Source organism: Anguilla rostrata, chromosome 2 (assembly GCF_018555375.3).
Source record: "Anguilla rostrata isolate EN2019 chromosome 2, ASM1855537v3, whole genome shotgun sequence".
Lineage (NCBI taxonomy): Eukaryota > Metazoa > Chordata > Actinopteri > Anguilliformes > Anguillidae > Anguilla > Anguilla rostrata.
In genome coordinates this window covers 8227862-8249508 of record NC_057934.1, presented here as the reverse complement: position 1 = coordinate 8249508, position 21647 = coordinate 8227862, and the positions used below count along the sequence as shown (strand labels likewise).

At 49.2% G+C, this 21647-nt stretch overlaps 1 protein-coding gene across 2 annotated transcripts in view; it reads left to right on the top strand.

The window, feature by feature from the left end:
• Positions 1 to 21647, top strand: part of LOC135244883 (inactive tyrosine-protein kinase 7-like) — a 94518-nt gene that overhangs the window by 43963 nt on the left and 28908 nt on the right. For both annotated transcript variants that reach the window (XR_010327084.1, XM_064317541.1), the window contains exon 2: positions 18469 to 18765. Coding sequence is in view for 1 of the 2 variants with exons in the window: in XM_064317541.1 (XP_064173611.1) it covers positions 18469 to 18765 (297 nt within the window). In the remaining variant the exon portion in view is untranslated. The remainder of the gene's footprint in view (positions 1 to 18468; positions 18766 to 21647) is intronic.

Below are 21647 nucleotides of genomic sequence, written 5' to 3'. Positions count from 1 at the left end.
ACAGTGCAGTTACTGTTGGGTTGACGGGGGGAGGGTGGGGGGGGGGGTTGCTATGGTGTCCCAGCCATGACTCCGGACTCTTTGGGCCGAGACGAAGTAGAGTCGGAGCAGGATGGTGAGCAGGAGGGGGTCAGAGAATAGAGGTGATTGGCGGTGGGGATTTTGGGAAGCGCACGGGGAAACGGGGTACGGATCTTCGGGCTGTTGTGCAATCTCCCCCCCCCCGCCTTTGATTTTAAAAGAAGTTTCCATGATGCAATGTGTGATACTTGCCAAAGGGAGAAATGGTTAAAATGAACATTTTTTGCATGTGAATGGCCCACCGCTGCTCTCTGTGTACAGAGTGGCTACTGAATCATTGAGTTTACAGGCCTGCGCAGGAATGTAAGGGCTTTTATGAGTATCCCCAAGTAAATTAGCTACTATGGGCCATGTCGTTCAAAAGTTGTATACGCTTTAAGTAAAAATAAGGTACAAGTTGCGACCTTTTAATAAAGAAACTGATATGTTTCGCAGTTTAGCAAATACTTTTGTATTTGAAGCGAATTTCATCATTCAAGCCCTGGCACAGTCCTCCTTGAAAGACAGTAATTTGTTAATTTCCCACTTCCTGTGCTGAAGAGGCTCTGCTTCCTGTCGCTCAGCACGCCCGGTGGCCACAGCTGGTACTGCAGTCGTCCTGCTTTATCAGAGATGACCTTCACCCAGCACCTGCCTGACAGCTGAGAGCAGAGCAAGAAAATCTTTCACCATCCCGCTTATATATAGCAATCTGCTGTGCCTTTCATCTGAAACTGAAGTCTTAGAGGGCTCTTGGGTCTGCTTTTCAGCACTTAAGTGCCTCATTTAAGTCACTGGATTGGTTAAAAATTCCACACGCCATGTTTCCAAAGCATGGGGCTTTCTGCGTGGTGTTGACTTTGGTGGAAGTCAGATATTTTATTTGCAGTTGTTTAGATGCCCCAACACCCAGAACAGAACGCTCTTCCTTGAGATAATATCTACATTTTTGCTCAGTTTAACAAGTCTTGAAAAAGTCTTGAAAATTTCCCGCCTCCCGCTTTGAGTAGCATCTTCCCTTGGCTTTGCCATTGCCACGCCGCACAAACTCTTGCATGGAGCTCCGCTGGCTCACGTCCACTACATCTCGTCGGTTTCCTGGCTTCCAGGCCCTCCCTCGTTAGCGAGGCGGAAGGCCCTGGAAGGCAGATGCCGAACGGCCGTCCAGATGGACCCGGAACGGCCCTTTGATCTGCGAAGAAGAAGCGCCCGCCCCACCCCCCCCCCCCCCTCAACGGTGCAATCAAGCCGCCCGTCTCCCGACAACCAGGAAGTTGCGGCGAGCGGGTCGCCAGGGGAACGGCGCGGTCTAGCCGTCGGCCCCCGTGGCGGTCTGAGACCGACCCTGACATTTGCGGGCCAGATGTACGCGGTCCTCGGGGGGCCGCCGCCGTGGACGCGTTTCGGAGCGCTGTCAGGAAACGCGACCGCAAGCGGATGCCAGGACCCGCCCCTCGCTGTGACTGGAGCTTACATGGAAACATGGCCGCCTCGATGCGGGTCCAGAACCTGAGGGCTTGGGGCAAGGGAGCTATGATGAGTCGGAGGTGGAAGTTGGAAATGCTGACCGTGTTTTAACAGCTGTAAAATGAACGAAAATCCCTTGGAGTGTAATCTTTAACTACTACGTGCAAAAGCACGCTTATTTATCTCTTTTGAGAAAATAAAAATGGAGAGAAAAGGTGTCAAAATAAGAGAATTTCCAGTTATTTTCTGCTGTGCTGTTCGATGAAAACGGTCGGTGTGAGCAGAACCGAAAAAAAAACAAAAAACGCTGCCATGTTGAGTTGATGGTTGAATTCAGACCGGTGTGGGCTTCAGTGTTTGAAATTAGGAGAGGGGTGGGGATTGTGACCCCCCGCCCCCCCATTCGGACCGAGACCACGGTTCCCCTCCGTTTGCCGCGCGTGCTTCCGTTTGCCCCGTCCCTGCTGTGAAAGTCCAGCGGTCTCCCGTCGAGCCGAACGGCTTCATCTGCCCAAGACCCGTCATTCACGCTGTCACTCGGACCGACGGGAGCGCTCACCCGAATTAGAGGTCCCGTCTGGGATTCGGAGCGTCTCCACGGCAACCGGCTCACACCTGGACGGGCCAGAGAGGTGCAAGACCCCGTAGTTCCCGCTTATGATACAGGACAGGGTTCCGCAACCACTTCTTCCTAGGGGCCGAAATCTTTTTAGGAAATTATGCATGGGGCCCCAGAAATAAAGCATATAGAGAACATACTACACACTTTTAGTCTTGCATTGCTTTATAAGTAGGCTTCGTAAAACTGTGACTAAAATAAACAGTATGTACGTAAGAGAGTAAATCCATTGTGCATCACGTTTGGCCCCCGGGTTGCCAGTTTAAAAGCCCGGACTAGTAATGTTATAGCCGCTAGCGCTGACTCTCCCAACCCACCGGCCAGTCCAGCAGTCTGTTGTGGTGTTGTGCCAGTGACCTGGAAACTTTCGCCAAAGTGGAGCACAAGTATTCCGCGGTTCACGTGGATGACCCCAGCCATCCCCCCCTCCCGCCATGGCAAACAGCATGGTAGTTTTGGCTCTGCCAACGACCCGCACTTTAAATTTGCCGAGCTCACGTGTCACAGTTTGTCTCTCCATGTGCAGAGGTGTGTGGCGAGTAATGATCCATATTCTGTTTATAAGTTTTTTTTTTCCCTTCTTCCCCCCCCCCCACTGCGTGATTAATATTGATAGACTCATAAATGTCACGGAGATTAAGGAGGCTGAAGTGCATGAAATATTCATGGAGGCAGAGCGGGGATGAAAGGACGTTCGGTTTCTGCGTTTATCCGCCGAACGCGTCCGCTTCTCGCTCTCCGGCCCCAGAGAGGGACTGCTGGGCCTGGGCGCCTCATTAGAGCTCGCCGCGGGGAACACGACAACGAGAACGGCCACCAACCGTCCCCCCGCCATTACCTCATACTCAATATGGAACTAAAATGTACCTTTGTGTGTTAGCTACAGTTAGCTTGGACTGAATATGGAGTTAAATGTAGCCTTGTGTGTTAGCTACAGTTAGCTTGGGCTGAATTTAAAAAAAAAACAACGGTAATATGCACAAATAGAATAGATTAAGTGAATAAAAATAACATTTATGTGTAGCACATTTCTCTGGTAATGCATACAGTTATGATATGCTCAGGGAAACGGATTGTAGCTCTACAGTGGTTTATAAATAGCAGCCCGTCCCTCATTAATGGGGAGCTGTGCAAGGCCAGGGAAAATGACATTGCTAATTAATTCGCTTATTAATTATTGCGATAATTAAAAGTTAATGCAGTCTGATTAAAATCTGACCTCTATGTGAAAAAGAGGAGATGTGCAGCTCGCAGCAGAAAACATCAGCTCTGTGTGTAATTGGAAGCCCGTTGTCACTTCCTGTATTTTTGATGGCTGATGACTGCTGTCAGTATGCAAAAAATAAACAACAACCAGGAAGCTGAATTTGTTCCAGCTGCCTTCATGTCAGCAGCATGCTGCCTGTCAAAATCAATCCACGCTACCCGCCTACATCCCACTATCCCCATCCCAATCCTATACATCCGCTATCCGCCCATCATATCCCACCATCCCGCTATCCCACCATCCCGCTATCCTGCCCATCGCACCATCCCACCATCCCGCTAATCCCATCTATCCCACCATCCCTACTATCCACCACCCATCCTCCAGCTATCCGCCCATCCCACTATCCCATTATCCCACCATCCCACTATCCCACCATCCCGCTATCCTGCCCATCCCACCATCCCACTATCCCGCTATCCCACCATCCCACCATCCCACCATCCTGCCCATCCCGCTATCCCACCATCCCGCTATCCCACCATCCCACCATCCCACTATCCCGCCCATCCCACTATCCCACCATCCCACTATCCCACTATCCATCCCACACCATACCACTATCCCATCCACTATCCCCATCCACTATCCCATCCCGCCTCCACTCCCACCATCCCCCATCATCCATGCCCATCCCACATCCACTCCCATCCCGCTATCCTGCCATTGACAGCAGGTTAAGCTCCTCCCCCAGCGCTCTAAATAGTTTGCCACTGTCCCTTTAATGGCTTCTCCCATAAAATGATTTAGATTTTTTATAATTGTTTAATTATTCTAATTATTACGCATTTGTTTTCTGGCTTGTTTAAGATTTCTCATTTTTATTTTATTGTACCCCCCCTTGTCGCACTGCACACACAGTGCATCTGCAGAGGTAAGGATTTCACAGAAAATCAGTGAAAGAGCAGTGCTTTTAATGGGTTAACTGCACTCAGGAAAACAAACAAGGTGAACTTGATACAAAATGAACTCGATACAATCTAACATACAAAAACCTGCTTGTCTAGAGAAATGTAAACCCAATTGGGGGATTTGTGTTATGCAGACTAATGCAGGGGGAGCTGACCTAAATAACCTCAAAATAATCAAATTTAATTTCTCTACTGCGTATAATCTGCTTGCAGAGGCAATCCAGTATAACACCGGTGTGTTTGTTTTAAGTGTTTTAAGTGTTGCTGGTGGTTTATGACATAGCTTATGATGACAGGCGAGTGTTATCAACACTGTTAAAGCTGTAAGTGGCGAATATGTTGCAAATAAGTGTTTGCTCCTGCGGCTACTACTGTTATCTCTGTGAACAAGTGTAGTCATTCTTTAAGTTATTGTTACTGTTGTATATATTTCTAGTTTATATCCAGTTTTTCTTTATTTTTAATCGTGTCTCTGTGTGAGAGACAGAAGCATTATCCTTTTGCGGTATCTTTGACTCGCATGCTAGAACATTCACTGTCCTTCTGGTTAAAAGTGTTAATAAGTATTGTGATGAAGTGAACATGAAGGCCTTCTTCATCTGGGGTTTTTCAAGCCCATATCCCACGATTATGTATTTTTGCATATATTTTCCTGTAACGTGTCTTTGTATGTTAAGTAGGTATAGACAGCCACTGAGAACCATTGTGTCTTCTCCATATACGTATATTCCTTGTATTCCTCATATATGGAATTCGGAATTCGGAATTCCACATTTAATGCATAGAATTCCAGAGCAGCACCTGTATTCCCGAGCTTTGCTCGACGGATGGGAATGGAAGCACCCTCTCGGCCAGGGTAATTGCATTTGACTTTCATCCAAGTTCATCCCAAGGCATCTCGGGGGAGAACTTTGTGACAGGACTGGGGCTGTCTGGAGCTCGCTGTGGTTGGTGTTTGTGAGTGAAGCTCCCCCCAGAGTCCGTGTCCCAGAGAGAAGGACACAAGCACAGGCTTCGCCACAGGAACCTCTTTGTTTCGCTTCGATTTGTCGTGGAGGAATGTCCTGGAAAAATAAACTCTGCATTTTCATAAACCTTTAAAGAGGCCCGTTAGTTTATTCGGGAAACCGCACATGGGGGGAGAGAGAGAGAGAGAGAGAGTGCATTCCTGTGTTCAAACCCGGCTCTGCAACTGGTACTGCTTAGAGCAGAGAGGAGAGCTCACATTGTGTGTTAGACGTGTGTGTGTGTGTGTGTGTGTGTGCGTGCGTGTGCTGGTGTGTGCGTGTGCTTGTGTGTGTGTGTGTGTGCGTGCGTGCGTGCGTCGTGGTGCTGGTCTGTGCGTGTGGTGTGTGCGTGTGTGTGTGTGTGTGTGTGTGTGTGCGTATGCTGGTGTGCAGGCGTGCATGCATGCGTGCGGTGAATTCACTTTCTGATTGGTCATTTAACCCACTCACTGCTGGGGTGGGATCGCTGAGTGTCCGATGGCTGCTAGGGTCTAAACAGTGAGCTAGGCTGGGAAGAGAAGGGCTGCGGCCATGTTATTCTGATATGGTTACCGTGGTAATGCTCAGAACACAGGGAGGCTGTTCCTTTATGAGGTGGCGTGTTTTCATTGGCAGGCTTTGACCCAGTGGAACGTCACGGTTTTTCATGTGCGTAAGATGTGGATGTAGAGCTGGGGGTGTAATCGATAAGGAAGAGTTCTCTAATGTGGACAGCAGAAATCCATCTCAAACACTCATCCCTACAGGAGGGCTCAGATTTGGGGCATCCTCTAATGAACGTTCCTCTCTCCTCCCTGTCAGCTTCCTTCTTTTAAACTTTTCGTAACGGGCGTCCCCCAGGGTTTTTCCTGCGAGACTAAACCCCAGCGTATGTTCTTCTCAGAGCCTTCAAAGGCCCTGCTTGACCTGAGCTCTCGTCTCTCCCCGTGGTTGTTTTTCATTTTCTTTCTTCATAGAGCTTGAAAAAGAGATAAAAAAAAAAAAAACGAATTCAGAATGAGGTGAACCCCTACTGATTTTTCAGGGACCAGCTTGTGTTGTCCCCATGGGGGCCTCGATTAGGGAAAAATCCACACGGAATGCTGGTATTGTTCACACACACACACACACACACCTGCGGACGGATGTACACACCCATGCACCCAACATCTGTTTCCATCTCACACTGATACACGTTGATAAACTTTTATGGATGCTCACGAACACGCATCATACATCCACCGACTAACTGGCATGGAAAGCTATATCGGCAAGGCTTTTGTCTGTTCTTTTAAGCAAACCAATCACATCACACCTCTTCCTCCCTCACCCCAAAAACCATGCCCATCACCCCCCCCCCCCACCCTTTCCTGGACCTCTGAGCTGTACCAGCTCTCACACGAGGCATGCCTGCAGCTTAGCATACCTCCATACCGCCAATGAATATTTGGCGTTCAAAATTTGGAGAAAACTGAGAAACAAAATCATGAAAAAAATGAAATCGGGCTGGTGGCGGTGTTCTGATGGGCTCACCATTCTGTTTACTTGTCCCTTTGTTCCAAGAACATTTTTTTTCCAGGCAAGGTTCCTCTGAAGTCCTGTGCCACTACTTTGACCACGCAGTCCATTAATCATAGTTTCTGTTGCAGTAAAAGTCTTCCCCCCCTTCCCTGGTGTGCATTATCTCTCTTCTGTAGTTCCTGTGTCTACAAAGTTCCTGACATCTGCTGATTGACTTAGCCTCGCACCAGATATTTTTTCCAGAAGCAGCCCGGTCGTATAGTTTACACAAACCACCGATGTGGACGGTGGACCCATAAAAGGAAGAAAGGATGGTCTCTCTGATGAAAGTTAAAAAAAAAAAAAAAAAAAACACACTAACACATTAGGGGAAAGTGTTTATTTTGAACACCCAATGCATATATAAATGTGCTTTGTAAGGGCAATTGAGATTGTGTCTACTTAGACCTCTGCTAGTCTCACGTGGGTCATTTTTAAAAATGCTTACCAGTTTTTTTTTTTCCATTGAACATTCATGGGTAAACTTAAACTTTTTTTGTGTGTGCAGTCATTCCGAGGCGCTCTTTAATTTTGCTTTCCTTGAACTGCCCGTCCGTTTGCTTTCGATGTAAAACGTTGAAACAGACCGTTGGCTGAAGCTTCTGGAAAACTCAGCAGAATGCTCTTTTTCTGAAAATATTAGTGAGTGGGTAACTTTCCTCTCTCTAAACCAGCCAAGAAACTCCCTACAAAAGTGTGCCGGGTTGCTTGTATGAGAGCGATGTTCACGTCCTTGTCGTTGAAGCGAGCGTGAAGTCGACGTCTTTTGAAGCCTCGCTCTCCGCCTCGTCTGAATCTGCGGGGGGAGGCGGGGTTAAAATGTCGCTTTCGTTCGGAATGGAGACGGGCGGGGAGGTTTTCGTACACGCCCACGGCCTCGTTTTTCCCCTTATCTTCGGCGGTTCGTTCTTGGGAAGGAGCCCGATGACTCAAAGACGGCGAGCAAGCGGCCGCCACCGCGCGGCGTCTGTAGAGCGCGAGCAGAAGTTTGGTGCGGAACCATACGCTCTGGAACCCTGAGCGGCTCTGCTCGTGAATGCGATTGGCCGGGTTGGCGTGTTCGCTGAGCGCAGAACGCTCGCAGAGAGGGAACGCTGGCAGGGCTCCTCGTGTGCTAACGGGCTGCGCTAACGGGCTGCGCTAACAGGGCTGCACATACCACCTTTCAGATTAGCGCCAAGCCTGCCTCTTCGCTTGTTTTCACGGTGGGTATTGTGTTGGCATGTTATACCTCGCCCCCCCCACCCAACCACCTACTCCCACCCCCAGTCCTCACTCGCTGAAGTGGATCAGCTCAAACTCAAGTCTTTTTCCCCCCCCCTACCTTGAGTGTCGTGTTTTATTATCCATGGGCTGTTCAACGCGGGATTGGACCCTGATATGACATACGAAGGGCCTCGTTCTCATCTCCCTGGAAACAAGTGGACGTTGAGAAGCTCTTGGCTTCAGTTTGGGAGGCGGGTGTGAGGGGTTCTGTACGAGAGGGCAGCTTGGACAACCACACCGCTGTCCCTATTCCTGATTTCCCCCCGCCCATCCGAAAATTTTGATTTATTTTACTCCAGTGAAGTGCTTCAAGCAGAGGGAGGACACACGCTCACACACACATTCACACACAAACGCACACACACGCACACATACATACTCACACGCACACGCACACACACATACCAACACGCACACACACGCACACACACTCTGAGACTCTTTGGATCAGTGTCTGTGTGATCTCAGCAGGGCTGTGGAGGAGAGGCAGAAGCTGACATTGCGCGGTTTGGACCGGAGCGCCTGCTTGTCCTGAACTGACAGACGGAATTTTTCCACTCACCTCGGTGCACGAGTACAATTGGCCCTTCAAACTGAGAGAAAAAAGGGAGGGAAAGATTAAAAAAGAGTGAAAAGTCAGTGGGAGATGTGCAGTCTGCTGATGAAGAGGTAATGGAGAAGCCAGTGTGCCCAATTAAAACCGTGCCGTATAAAGGCAGGTGTGGCACAGAGTGCACATTCTCCTCCCAACGTGCTCTCCAAAAAGGCCACCCTCCCCTCCCCTCCCCTCCAGACTACAGGCTCTCCTTGTCTGCTAATTGCAGGAATTAAAGTTGAGTTCTCTCCCTCTCTGTCCTGCCCCCCCCCACCCATCCCCCCATCCCTGAACCCACACCCCCAGATTCCTGATCTCTCTCTCTCGCGTGTAGACGTCGCGAGCGCTGTGTAATTACGATGGCGGCGGCGGCGGTGGCGTGCCGAACGAGGCCGCTTCCTCCCACCTGCATTGTGACGGTGGCACGCACTTCCTGAAACCTGAGGCGTCGCGCTCGCTAATTGCCCGCTTGCGCTAATGCTGCGATCGGGGGGGGGGGGGGACGGGGGGGTCAGATCTGCTTAATGTGGGGATGTTAGGGCCCCGCCACCGTGGAACGCTTTGGGTGGAGGGATGGTGAGGTGCCACGATCGCACGGGCTTAATTTCTCTTTCTGTCTGTCCCTCCTTCCCCCCCCCCTCTCTCTCTCTCTCTCACTTCCTTTTTCCCCGTCTCTCTCTCTCTCTCTCAGATCAGAATGTTAGGAGCCAAGTTTACACGCGGTGAGCTTACACGCATAGTGCATAGTGAACAAACTGGAAAATTACAAAAAAAAACATTAAGATCCAGTGTAAACAGTGTTGAGTCATCACGTGTCTGAATAGTCCATATCACCCTTGGCATAGTTTACTGGTTTACACAAAGTCTAGTAGTTTACACAAATGTCTGCTGATAGCTCTTTTATGTGAATGATAACATTTATTGAAGGATTTTCCGCTCAGTATTGTTTGCAGGAGTGACTTAATCGTAGGAAATGTCTCCTAGAAAATGGGGAACTTTGTAGGAGTCTTTATGTATTATTCTGTTCTTTCCAGACACTGGATATGCTGGGAATTGGGTGTCATACCTCTGTACAGGTGAACAGAAACGTTCAGGTGTCTCGTAAGTGGGGGGACCACACTGTTCTGAAAGGTACCAGACACCTGGTGGATCTGACCTGTGCTTCCCTGGTACTTCAATTACACTCACTTTTAAATGGCAGGAGAGAAACACACCACTACGTAATGTCATTTTATATACGCTTATATAATCCTTATTATTTGTGTGTTTCATATATAGCTCATATGGATCTCTATGAAAGATCTTGGCGCACGGTGTGTTAGCTTAGCTGCCAACCCGATAGAGCTGCCGCCGTTAGCCAAGTTCTGCACTTGCGTAAGAGGAGATAACTTGCTTCAGATGTGCTTCAGATCCTCTTCAGATATACTGCCTCAGTCCAGGGCCGCGCAGTTAAATATATCAGTGATGTCAGCTTGGGGTGGGGTGGGGTGGGGGGGGGGTTAGATGGGGAGGATGATCCCAGAGGCTCTGAATTATGGGGGGAATCGCTTTTTCCACGTTCATACGCTCGCACTTTATTTGACCCGCGGGCTTGGCGTCTGGAATACGGCGGGCGAAACCTCTGCCGCGTTTTAGCCGAAAACCCGGTTAGCCGCTAACGACGTGATTCTAAATACGGGGCTGACGCAAGACCGTTCTTCCATTGAAGGCTTTTACCCCCCCTGGCCTGTGCCTTTGGAAGTTTTGGAATTGGAAACATACGCCAAGTCTGCCGGGGCAGGGTACAGCGTGTGCTGTAGCTTATGGCTTTCGCCAGGGAGCTGTGTATGTGAGTGACTGACTGGTCCTCAGTAGGCCAGACTGGTCCTCGGTGTACTAGACTGGTCCTGAGTGTGGGAGACTGCTCTCGGTGCTTCAGTCAGGTCCTCAGTACGCCAGACTGGTCCTCAGTGTGTCAGGGTTTATGGGGCAAGATTTTTTTACTCTGAATTTTAGCCGTCCTGTCCCCCTGTTTTTGAGGATTTTTTTGTGTGCTTGTGACAATAGATTTGTTTATCTGATGGGAAAGGATGGGGGGGGGGCACTAGAGGGGCCACTCTTGTCCCCCAAGGCCTGTCGAGTACAGACAGACTGGGCGGGGATGGGGGGGGGCGGGTGTGATATCAGACAGAGTGTGGCAGGAAATGAGACAAGGGACTGTTGCCATGGCAGCAATGGTGCAATAGATAATGGGGGGGGGCTCCTCAGGTAGTGGTTGTATTTTGAGTGTGTACCGGTTGGCAGAGAAGGGTACAGCTAAGAGTTATTTCAATGATGGGAGCAGCGAGATGAGCCTTTGTGCGTTAATTGCTCTGAAGAGGACCTGAAATACCATCACCCCCCCCCCATCCACACACACACACACACACACACACACACACTCTTCACCCATCCCTTCACCGGCTACTCATTGTCCTGGAATGGTTCTCACTCAGTTCGTGACGCCTAAAGCACTCGTCCCATGAAACCTGGAGTAAACAAGTCTGGCGCAGTTTTGTGGGAACGGACGCTGTAAGGACCGAGGTTTGTGCTAAGGCTTTGAATCAGTGGGAGGATGAGGATGGAGACGTCGTCACCGCGTGGGGCGAAGGCGACCACAACAGATGCGCAAGGCAGTGATATCACTGGTTTGTTTGAGTATGATCAGTCCTCCCACCTCATACATCCGTTGGATGCGATGACCCCCCCCAGAGACCGTGGGCGCTTTTTGTTTAGTCCGTGAGTTACTCATTTTTAAAAGCAATCGTTCACGGTTATGCATCTGCGAAGCCATCCCAGCATGCCTCACTCCACAGTTCCTCAGCTGAGTCAGGATAGCTTGTCTGATACGGGATGAAGAAGTCTCATTTAAAAATGCTGTTGTTGCCTAGGGACTGCTGGGTGGTTTGTCCTGTTAATGCACTGGGTGGCCACCAGTCTGGTATGGAGTCCAGATGCTGCCAGTACCAGCCATGGCTAGCACTTGTATAGGGCGATACTTAATAGGCTCTAGCTTTGGTCAGGGTTGTGAGGGTTACAGTCAATAGGATATTAGCTCACCAGTATCCCCCTCTTGTCAGTCGGAGACCCACAGTCTACCTGGACAAGCTGCACATGAATTTGCCGGTTAACTGGAGGACTGTGAACTGGAAAGAAGCAACATTTTGATATCGTGGGGTAAAATGCATTTTAAAACTGTCGTCCTTTCTGGAGTTTTTCCTCAGGAGCTGAGTTTGAGCATTGCCTCTCTAGCTAACATTGCCACTGTGTCTCATTGACCTCCACACTCCAGACACGAATGTGGTGCCCCTCAATTAAGCAGGTGAGAACGGCCGTAAAGCAGAACAAAGGGGACAGCGGCTCTTAATCGCGAGCGGCAAAGCTAAACAACAAAGCCCAGAGGAAACGACCTTGCCTGTGAAATGGCAGCTTCTGCTGATTAGAGACTTCCTCCCGCTTGTTAGCAGGGCCGGCTATCTGCGCTATCGCAACCGTTTGAAAGGAGACAACTTCCCTTTCCTTTGCCCGGCTTGATAAGAAACCTCAGAAAACTCGAGCCTCTGTTTGGCTGAGGATTAATGTTTTGGCCTCCCCCTGGTCTGAGACTGTCCGAGCTGCTCCTGTTGGAACTCGGTGACAGGACTTGTGTAAATACCCTTAGCCTGTGGACCGTGGTCTGGGGGAGTCTGGGATATGGTTCTTTCTGGAATTTTTCTTCTCTGAGCGTCTCTCCTGAAGTCCTGAGATTTAGAGGGCACTGGAGACTCTTCGTCTTCTCAGCAAGCGTAAAATCTGCCTCTCTCTCTCTGCCTCTCTCTCTCTCTCTCTCTCTGTCTCTCTCTGTCTCTCTGCTCTCTCTCTGCCTCTCTCTCTCCACCCATCAGGCTTTCGCCAAAGGAGTTGCACGGCTGTTGGGTCTTCAACTTCCTCTCCTGTTAATCTGAAGCATGTCATTGCACACTGGCTTTAATAATAATATTTTTTATAAAATGAAATAAATCATATGGGTCTGTGTTTTTGTGCTGACTACAGCTGAACTTCTACATTGTTTTTCAGCTTGGCTTTGCTTTGACTGGATTTGTGGACCAATGACTGGACCTCATCCTGGTTCTGATCATAGTACAAACAGACCCCTGGAAGACCATTGGCAGGACTTTTGATTTGAGGTTATTTCTGTATTAGAGATTAATGTAAACCAGATTGGTCCTCTACTGTGTCTTCTGCAAGAAATTGGGAATAAGACCACATTGTTGTATTCAAGCCCTCTGTAATCTAATCTAATCTGTAACATTTTAATCTTAGATTAACGTTAATTGAACAGTGTTCCTAAATGTCAGTTGGTCGGTTGGACCAATTTCCTGTCCCAAACTCCCAGTGTCGGGGTTTACTTGCAAAATCCAGGATTGCCCCCACATTGATCTTTGAGCATCTTGGATTCATGCAGTTGCTGGAAGTGGAAGATTTACCTTACAAGTATGATCAGTAAACCTGTAGCTTAATGCTGACACCTCCCTTCAACACCCCCCCCACCACCCCCCCCTAACCAAATTCACAGTACACGCTGAGACCGACTCCTTAAGTCAAATCGGGTATGAAATCCACCTCATTAAGCACACTGTGCAGAACGTGTCCCCTCCCCTCCCTCCATCGTTCTCCTGTGTGGAGCCGCTGGGGTCACACCTCGCCACTTGTGGGGCGGAAAATGCTTCACGGTTCACTCCGGGTGAGAGAAAAGCATTAGCCGCGTTGGTATCCCGGGAATGCGCTCCAACCGTATCGATATTAGAGGAGCGCGTTGTTGTTGTTGATGTCACGGGGCTGCACGCTAATGCGCGCTAAGCGTATGGGGGGGATTGCTAGCTTTCAAGATGTGTGGAAGTGATTCATCTCTAGGCATTTTGATTTTTTTCCGTTCTTGGATCGCGCTCACCACAGTGCAATTGATTTCCCCTTGACACGATGCATGAATCACTGGTCTAGATTGACATCGCGTGTCCTGAATGGATTGGCTCTGGTTGTGACCCGTTGCATGAGGAGGAAGGAGACTGCAGTTTAACAGAAAAACGGTGGTGTTCTCTTCATGAATCCAGCTCAATCGTACTATCTTATGGAACATAGTGATATTGTATCAAAAGCTCTCTCTCTCTCTATCTCTCTTTCTCTCTATGTCTCTCAATATCCTCCATCACTGCAAATGAAAATATAAAAGCTGGGATATGGAGCCTCTGTGGTCCTGGAAATCTGTCGGCCATCTGCAGATATTACCATGGTGATGTCTGTGGTGATGGTTTAACAAATGTGCATCTTTTAAAATTTCAACTAAATATAATAGATGTAATTCTGATTTTCTTTGTATAGCCATTCACTCATTCAATGCATGAGGTCTTTAAAGAGCAGGTAGTCGCTTTAAGAGAGGATCCTGGGTTTAAAAAAAAAAACGGATAAAATTTGAAGCACTCTTCCTTCCCAGACGAGTCTATGCCACCAGTACAGCGGAGGTGAGGAGAGATTTAATGGCTGGATTAAAGTGTCCATTTGTGCCAAAACATCTGCGTGCACTTAAGAGAAAGTGCTCCGTGTGGATGAAATGGGCCCCGTGCTCAAGTACAATATTGATATTTCTCTCAAATACTCTGGCTTTTTGTCTGGCTGTGGGCAAGTGTGGCGAGAGAACCGGAAATGGTGGAATGCCGGGGTGTTTTTCCGATGAATTCCGTGTCGATCCAGCCACCTTGTGCTGGGTTACAGTGGAAAAGGGCTGGTCTGTAGCTCCCAAATTGACCCCAAAAAGGGTGGGTCGCTGGGTTGGGTTCTTTTGATGCTGGGTCACATCCTCTTAATGCTGGGTTCCACCTTTTGTCACGAGGAGGAGGTCCTTATTCAGTAGCTTCTCTCTCTCCTTTTCTTCCTTTCTCTCCCTCAGTCTCCTTCTCTCTCTTTCTCTACTCCCCCTCTCTCTCTTATCTGTCCATCTCTTTCTGTCTCTATCTCCATTTTTCTCTCCCCCCTCTCTATCTGCAGTTATCTTTCTCTCCCCGCTCTCTCTCTCTCTACTCAATCTCAGCAGAATGGTAATTTGGAGGAGAAGAAGAATGAAGAATAATGATAAAAATCCCCTGGAAGGAGAGCCTATTAGCATGACATGGTGTTCCCATCAGTCACAGGTTCCGTATGTTAATTGAATGTGTGTGTGTGTGTGTGTGTGTGGGGGGGGCTGTCTCTCCCTCCCCCCCCCCCCTGGGGCGCCAGGCTTTATCGCCTGTCTCACGCACACGCTTGACTCTTTTCCCAGCATGCTTTGCGTCACCCAGCCTGGATGACATGCAGACGTTGAGCGGGAAACAAGGCCTTCAGCAGTCAGGAGACCAGCGCAAAAGAGACAGCTCCCAGCTTTTAAATAAAATATAATAACTATCGCTATATATGACTTTTAAAAAATGTTTTTCACCATCTCCATCTCCAGCTCAGTTTTTCAGATCGGTTTATTTCTTGGGCTTGCTCCGTGTGGATCTCGATCAGGGGTCTCAAACTCCAGTCCAGTCCTGGATGGTCTCTGTGTCATCTGTTCTTTTTTAGTGGTTTCTTTCCAATCAGCTGCCACTTTAGGCCAAGGAAACAGGGAATCGAGGTGTGTGGCCTCTGTAGCCAGTCTTAAATAAACCCGTAACCAGCAGACGCTGTGGCCCTTGGGGGCTGAAATTTGTTGCGTTTGATATCTGCTTCTTTGACTAGGATCGCAGGCCTTTTTCTGTGGATGCTACCCTCTGCCTGCTATGTCCAGGAAAGGCTGTAGACATGGAGCTTAGTGAGCTGGGTGTTGATATCTACAAGTTAGCAGAGAGTGGGATATTATATCCCCAAGTATTCAGCTGGGTCTGAGCCAGGCTGTGACGGAACAAGTCTGTTGACGTCTACGTCTGTCTTTGCAGGTTTGTGTCCGTTCGTCTGCATGTCTGTCCATTTGCGTGTTTGTGTCGGTTCGTCTGTGTATGTTTATATCTGTTTGTCTGCAGTCCATCTGTAGCTTTTTCTTGTCATTTTTAAGTGTCCTTGTCCTTCTGGCATTCTCCTCTCAGCCTTGCTCTGGAGGCGTGGGACAGGTTTTTGAAAAGAACCTGCTTTTTTTTTTTTTTGGGGGGGGGGGGGTCCAGCTTTGTTGGGGCTCTCAGGGTGACCCCAATTCCAGTACCCTCATGCCCCTGCTCCCTCTCTTCTCTGTCCTGCTGCAGAGGGGCCCTTGATGATGAGGAGAGGGGTTCCCTCATTTTATTCATTAGTTTATGACATCACCTATTCATCTGCTGGGAACCAGCACTGTGCTGGAGTTCAGCCAATGGGGGAAGAGGAGCCGCATGGGTCCAACTTTTCCTAAAACCCCAATGGTAAAGATAGGGGCTGTGAGCAGGCTGTGGCTCTTGTACAGTATTGAATATACACCCGTCATTGGTGGCCTTCTTGTTGTGTGAAGACAAATATTTCTGTAGCACCCCAAATCATGAGTGGTGAAATACTAAATGTACATTTGCTTCCCTTGTCTTTCAGTAAATGCTGAGGCTTAATTGGCTGAATGGCCTGTTCTCCTCATTACATATTCTTCCATTCTCATGTTCTTCTTATTGGCCCGTTTTCCTGAAGCTACGCGCCCTGCCATGCTAGGTATTTTACCCACAAGCCCCCGCGAGCAGGATTCCGCCTGTTGAATGAGACGCTGGGCGCACGGCGCTCTCTCTCCGGTCCAGGCGGCGCTCACGAGGGCTAAAAGCGACGATCCTGCGGCGAAACGGGCGTCAGTGGCTCCGTTGTCCCTGCGGGACACGTCTGCTTTTACGGCGTTAGCGAGCGCGGGGTGCGCGCGTGAGCCTCGCGTTCTGATGATGATGATGATGTTCTCCTGTGTTTGGATACGGAACCCCCCCCCCCCCCATTAATGCGGGATGAAGAATGCATTAAGATTCCTGGCTTCAAAAAGGCCGCGTTCGCCGTGAACGGCTTCCAAGCCGGCTCTGTCATCACAAGGCAGACTTCCTTTGTTCCCCCCCCCCCCCCCCCGCGCGCTCCTCAAAGATTACCCCTGTCAGAAGGGGGCGTAAGAGAACTCGCTCTGACACAAAAAGGACAGGACGTGACGAGACTGTGGCTTTTTAGCGATGACGGAAGTGTCCGTAGACTCCGGCGAAGCTGAAAGGTTTTTATTTTCTCTGCTCTCGGCTCCCGGAGGCCTTTTCTTTTTTTTCTTTTTTTTTTGGCGGAGGATTTGGGCGCGGTGAAAGAGACAGGAGCTCTGGAATATCAGTCAGCGCGGTGGAGTTAAGCTCGCTAATGTACCGCCGCTGCAAAGTTCTGAGGGGGGTGTGGGTGCGGGGGTGGGGGTGGGGGGTGGCAGGTGCGGTCTGAGGCTCACCTGGGCATCTGCACTCAGCTGTGAGGACTGAGTAGACAAAGGACGGTGTGAAGGAGCAGTTGCCAGGTGTGCGGGCGGGCGGGGGGGGGCAAGGGGGGGGGCGGGAATTAGGGTGGCAAAGCCAACCCCCCTACCTGGCCCAGCTCCTCATTTGATATGAGATTAGATATGGCGCCCCATGAAGACTCATCGTTATCTTCTACCTCTGATGAGGTCTGGTGAGGGGGGGGCGGCGGGGGGGGCACAGGTGCTGAGGCCTCAGCCGACCTCCCCTGACCCCAGCGATGTAAACACATTAAAGCCAAACACAGTGGTGATGAAAGCAGCAGCAAATATGTACCAATATTACAGAGAGTATTTCGGGGTTGATCCAGGTGCTCTTTGGATGAAAGGGGGGGAGGGGGGGGGTAGTGCTGTAGGCAACAGAAAGCTATTTCATTATTTACAGCATGTCTCACACACAACATAAGCTTTTCTGAGACCATTTTGGAGTGGATTTTTATAGATTCTATTTTTGTCCAATTGAGGGATATATATTTTTTGGCACTATTTGTCGTCCCCTCCCTGTCTTGTTCATGAAGCCCAGAGCTGGTGTGTGAAGCCGGTCCAAGTCGACCCCTCGTCTGAACGTCTCAAACGCCACACGGCGCTAAAATAGAATAAACACATGCTGAGGAACGTTTGGCCTGAAGACCAACTGAAGGACAACCAGGGCAGTTTTAAAAAAAAATTTCAGATCCATATTTATTCATCCCGTGAAATGGAAAAAAAAGATGAAATGCGGTGAATATTTATGGAGACCCTACTGTGGATAATTCAGCTATAAAAAAAAGAGTTTCCTGTGGGTTGCGGATTTACATTTAGTCATGTAGGAGTAGCTCTTACCCACGGCTGAATCTGTGTCACGGCAAAGGTCAGCCTAACGACGGCAATGACGCTGAGCCGCTGGTATCATAACTCATAACCAGTGTCATTATGCAAACCTACAGCATAACGGTAAGTGCCACAGTAAATGTAAGGGGGAGATGGAGGATGTAGTGCTGTAAGTAGTGTAATGGATCTGAGGGTGTAGTACTAAATGTGGCATGAGTTTGTGCAGGGAAATTCAACGTCTGGTTAAAAGTGATCTCCTCTGTTATCGAGAGAACCCATGCCAGCGTGTTGCATGACTTTAACTCCCTCTTTCTCTCTCTCTCCCTCTCCCCCTCTCCCTCTCTCTCTCCCTCTCCCCCTCTCTCTCTTTGTCTCCCTCTCCCCCTCTCTCTCTTTCTCTCACTCTCTCTCTTTCCCCCCCCCCCCCTCCCCCTCCCTCCATCAGTTGTCTGCGCGCAAGCGGGCTCCTTGGACTTCACCACGGAGCCCAGTTCCCAGGATGCACAGCACGGGCGCAGCGCCATGCTGAGCTGTGAGGTCAGCGACCCGGCGGGCGTGGCCTACAGCTGGCTGTACGACGGCGCGCCGGTGACGGACTCCGAGCGCCGCTTCCAGGAGGGCAGCAACCTCAAGTTCACCGCCGTGGACCACCGGCTGGACGGCGGGAACTTCCAGTGCGTGGCGGTCGACACCGCCACCGGGGAGGAGAAGCGGTCGAGCAACGCGTCCTTCAACATCAAGTGTGAGTGTCCTTTCAACAGTCCCACAGTCCCCGATGCATCACAACACTCCCCCAGTCCCCGATATATATCGTGACACACCCACAGTCGGTGATATATCACGACGAGGCCACGGTCCTCAATACATCGTGACATGCCCACTGTCCTTTCCCAGCAGACCCCTATCGCCCTCACAGTGCACCCCCCCAGTGTGTCCCCAGTGCACCCCCAAACTCACCCTTAACTCAGCCTCGCCACTCACCCCACATGTCCCCAGCGTACCCACAATGTGACCACAATTATCCCCCTAAAACTCGCTCTCATCACTCTGTACACACACAACTCCTGTGTACTTCAAATGCTTCAGCAACAAATTCCCAGTGTATCTCCAGCACACACAAAACATGCCCCCCCATAGACAAGTGTCTCGAAACATGGAATATAGCGTCTTTACCAACAGGTCATATGCTTGAATCTTAGTGGGGCATTGCTTTTGTTCAAAGGGACTTAATCTAAAGCCAACCAATTAAAATCATGTTATGGAGATAGTCTGCATAGTTATTATAATGTAACAAAGAAGACGGGCTGTTTTAACAAACAGTTTTCTTAGCAAATTCACAGAAATGTAGCACTGCAATGGACTGAAGACTGGGCCAGTTCCTTGATACTTTTACATGTTACTTTTATGACGTGTACCGTAAGAGTGTGCCGAAAAAGTTCACCCACCGGCTTTCTCTCAGCACACACAGATTGCCTTGTTGCTACAGTGAATAAGTACGTACATAAGGACCGGTGTGAAAAACAGATTTCTTTTTCATCCTTTCCTGCTCTGTCATTGAAGGCAAACATTCCTTCCCTGTGAATCTCCCGCCCCCTCTTTTATTTGTCTTTCTTTTCTAATGCAAACAGGCGGACAGAAGAGTCACACCGCTTACCCGACCGCGTTAGTTAATCTGTCCCTCTAGGTGGCGTCATCGTGTCTCCATTTCCTAGCGTACAACGTGTTACTATTATTTTTTTGTTCGTACGTTCTCTAAAAAGCCTTTTGCCAACTTAATTATGGCGCTAAAAAAAAAAGTTACCCGGTCTTGTCAAAAGAACGTTTCAGCTCCCGTTAGCCATGGTGCCGGTTTATCTGGAGTTCGGGATGTTTTCTTCTTCTGATCTTTTGTACGCTCCCCCCCACCCCCCCCCTCCCCCGTTAAGTCTTGCTGAGCGCCCGGGGGGCCTGGGGATTTTTATCTCTCCCTCTCTGAATGCCTCCACTTCTCCTCCTTTTTCTTGAGCGGCGAGAGCGAGCGCTACTCAATATGTTCCCCGCTTCGCGCACAATTGGCCCCCTTGTTTTGTCTTTACCGCGCAGGCCCCTCCAGGTAGGGCCCCGTTAAACGGGCTTTGTGTCCAGGCTTCGCTGCTTGCCAACAGGCTCCGGGGGCTTACTTTACACCTGACAGCGGGCCCGTTAGCTTACAGTACCGAACCAAAACTCTTCTGCAGTGCATGGTGGGTCCACCGTGTCTCCATTTCGTGCCAGAAAAGAGAAGAGGCTCTGGGAAATGGGATTTGATTGTACTTTTAATTATTATTCTGGGTACAATGCATAATTGTACATTAAAAAACATAATAACATTCCATGTACGTTTGAAATATGTATTGGAACTAATTTAATTCTTTAGCTGACGGTATGATTTCAGATTTCTCCTACAGAGACAGAATTTTCAAACAAAAGTTTTACCAACCAGATTGTACCATATCATATGAAATAGGGGTTTTGTTCTGAAAATTGGTAAAAACATATGCATTTCTTTTAAAATTGCTTTCATTGTGCAGAAGCCATTTTTAATTTTAGCCTTTCTGAAGCAGACATGTAGTATTTTAGCCTATTTAAGCTATGGGGAGGGGTGCGGTGATTAATTTTGGTATGCTCGTATACCACACAAGTCAAGATGGCTGCTTTGATCTCTGTGCAGAAGTAGTTAGTGGTTTGGCTCATGACATGCCATAGCATTTCCCATTGACGGGGTACGAACTGCAGCATTACGTTAAGTTTGCCGTCTGTAGTTTTAATGTCACCCCCACCCCCTCCCCCCCGGGGAGACCATTGTGGCTGTACTTTTAAAAGAGCACTGCCTCATGTTCTGCGATTAAAGCTGATTTATTGTGGCAGTTAAAGAGTTTGGAGAAACACCGCCGAAATGCAACAAGGTTCGAGGATCCTCGAACCTTGAGCGGACTCGAGCTTGCAAGCCCTCTGTGGCATTTCACCAGCACGGAGCCTCGAAGAAAAGCGAAATGAGTAAACGTTTTCGGAGCCTTGGAGATGGCGAGACAAAGCTCACCTTCATGTCGTCTGCCAAGATTAATTGCTGGTAATTTCAGGGGGTGGTTGCCTGTGTCAGATAATGAGAGCAGTTGGCTGAAGGAGACGCCTGTTTTTTGTGGTCCGTGTGAAGACGGGCCAGATGGCATGAATGCTGGGCTTGTTTTCTCTTAATGAGGGGCGCTGGGTTTGACAGCTTGGGCCTGCTGCCGCGACTTAGTGAAGTGTTAGCGAAGCAACGTGGAAGGAGCGGAGTTTCTGGTTAGTCTTGAGTATCTTCGGCGTCATCTTCCTGAGATTTATGGAGCGGCTTCCTGGTTTGAGACCTGCGGTTAGTTTAAGTGACCGAGGGTAATTTCACACCGGTGCTGATGGGGAATTAAGTCTGAAGTCACTTTTGCTGTAGTTTCAAATCCTCAAAATAAAGACTTCAACTCCCATCAGTCCTTGCAGAGGGATACTCCCCCAAGTGATACTCATACATCTGACCCTCAGCTTCAAAACTGCAGGTGACATCATCAGCTATGTGCTATAACCTAAAACCTGGTTGTACCTTTTTTTTAACAGCTATGGACCTAGCCCCAT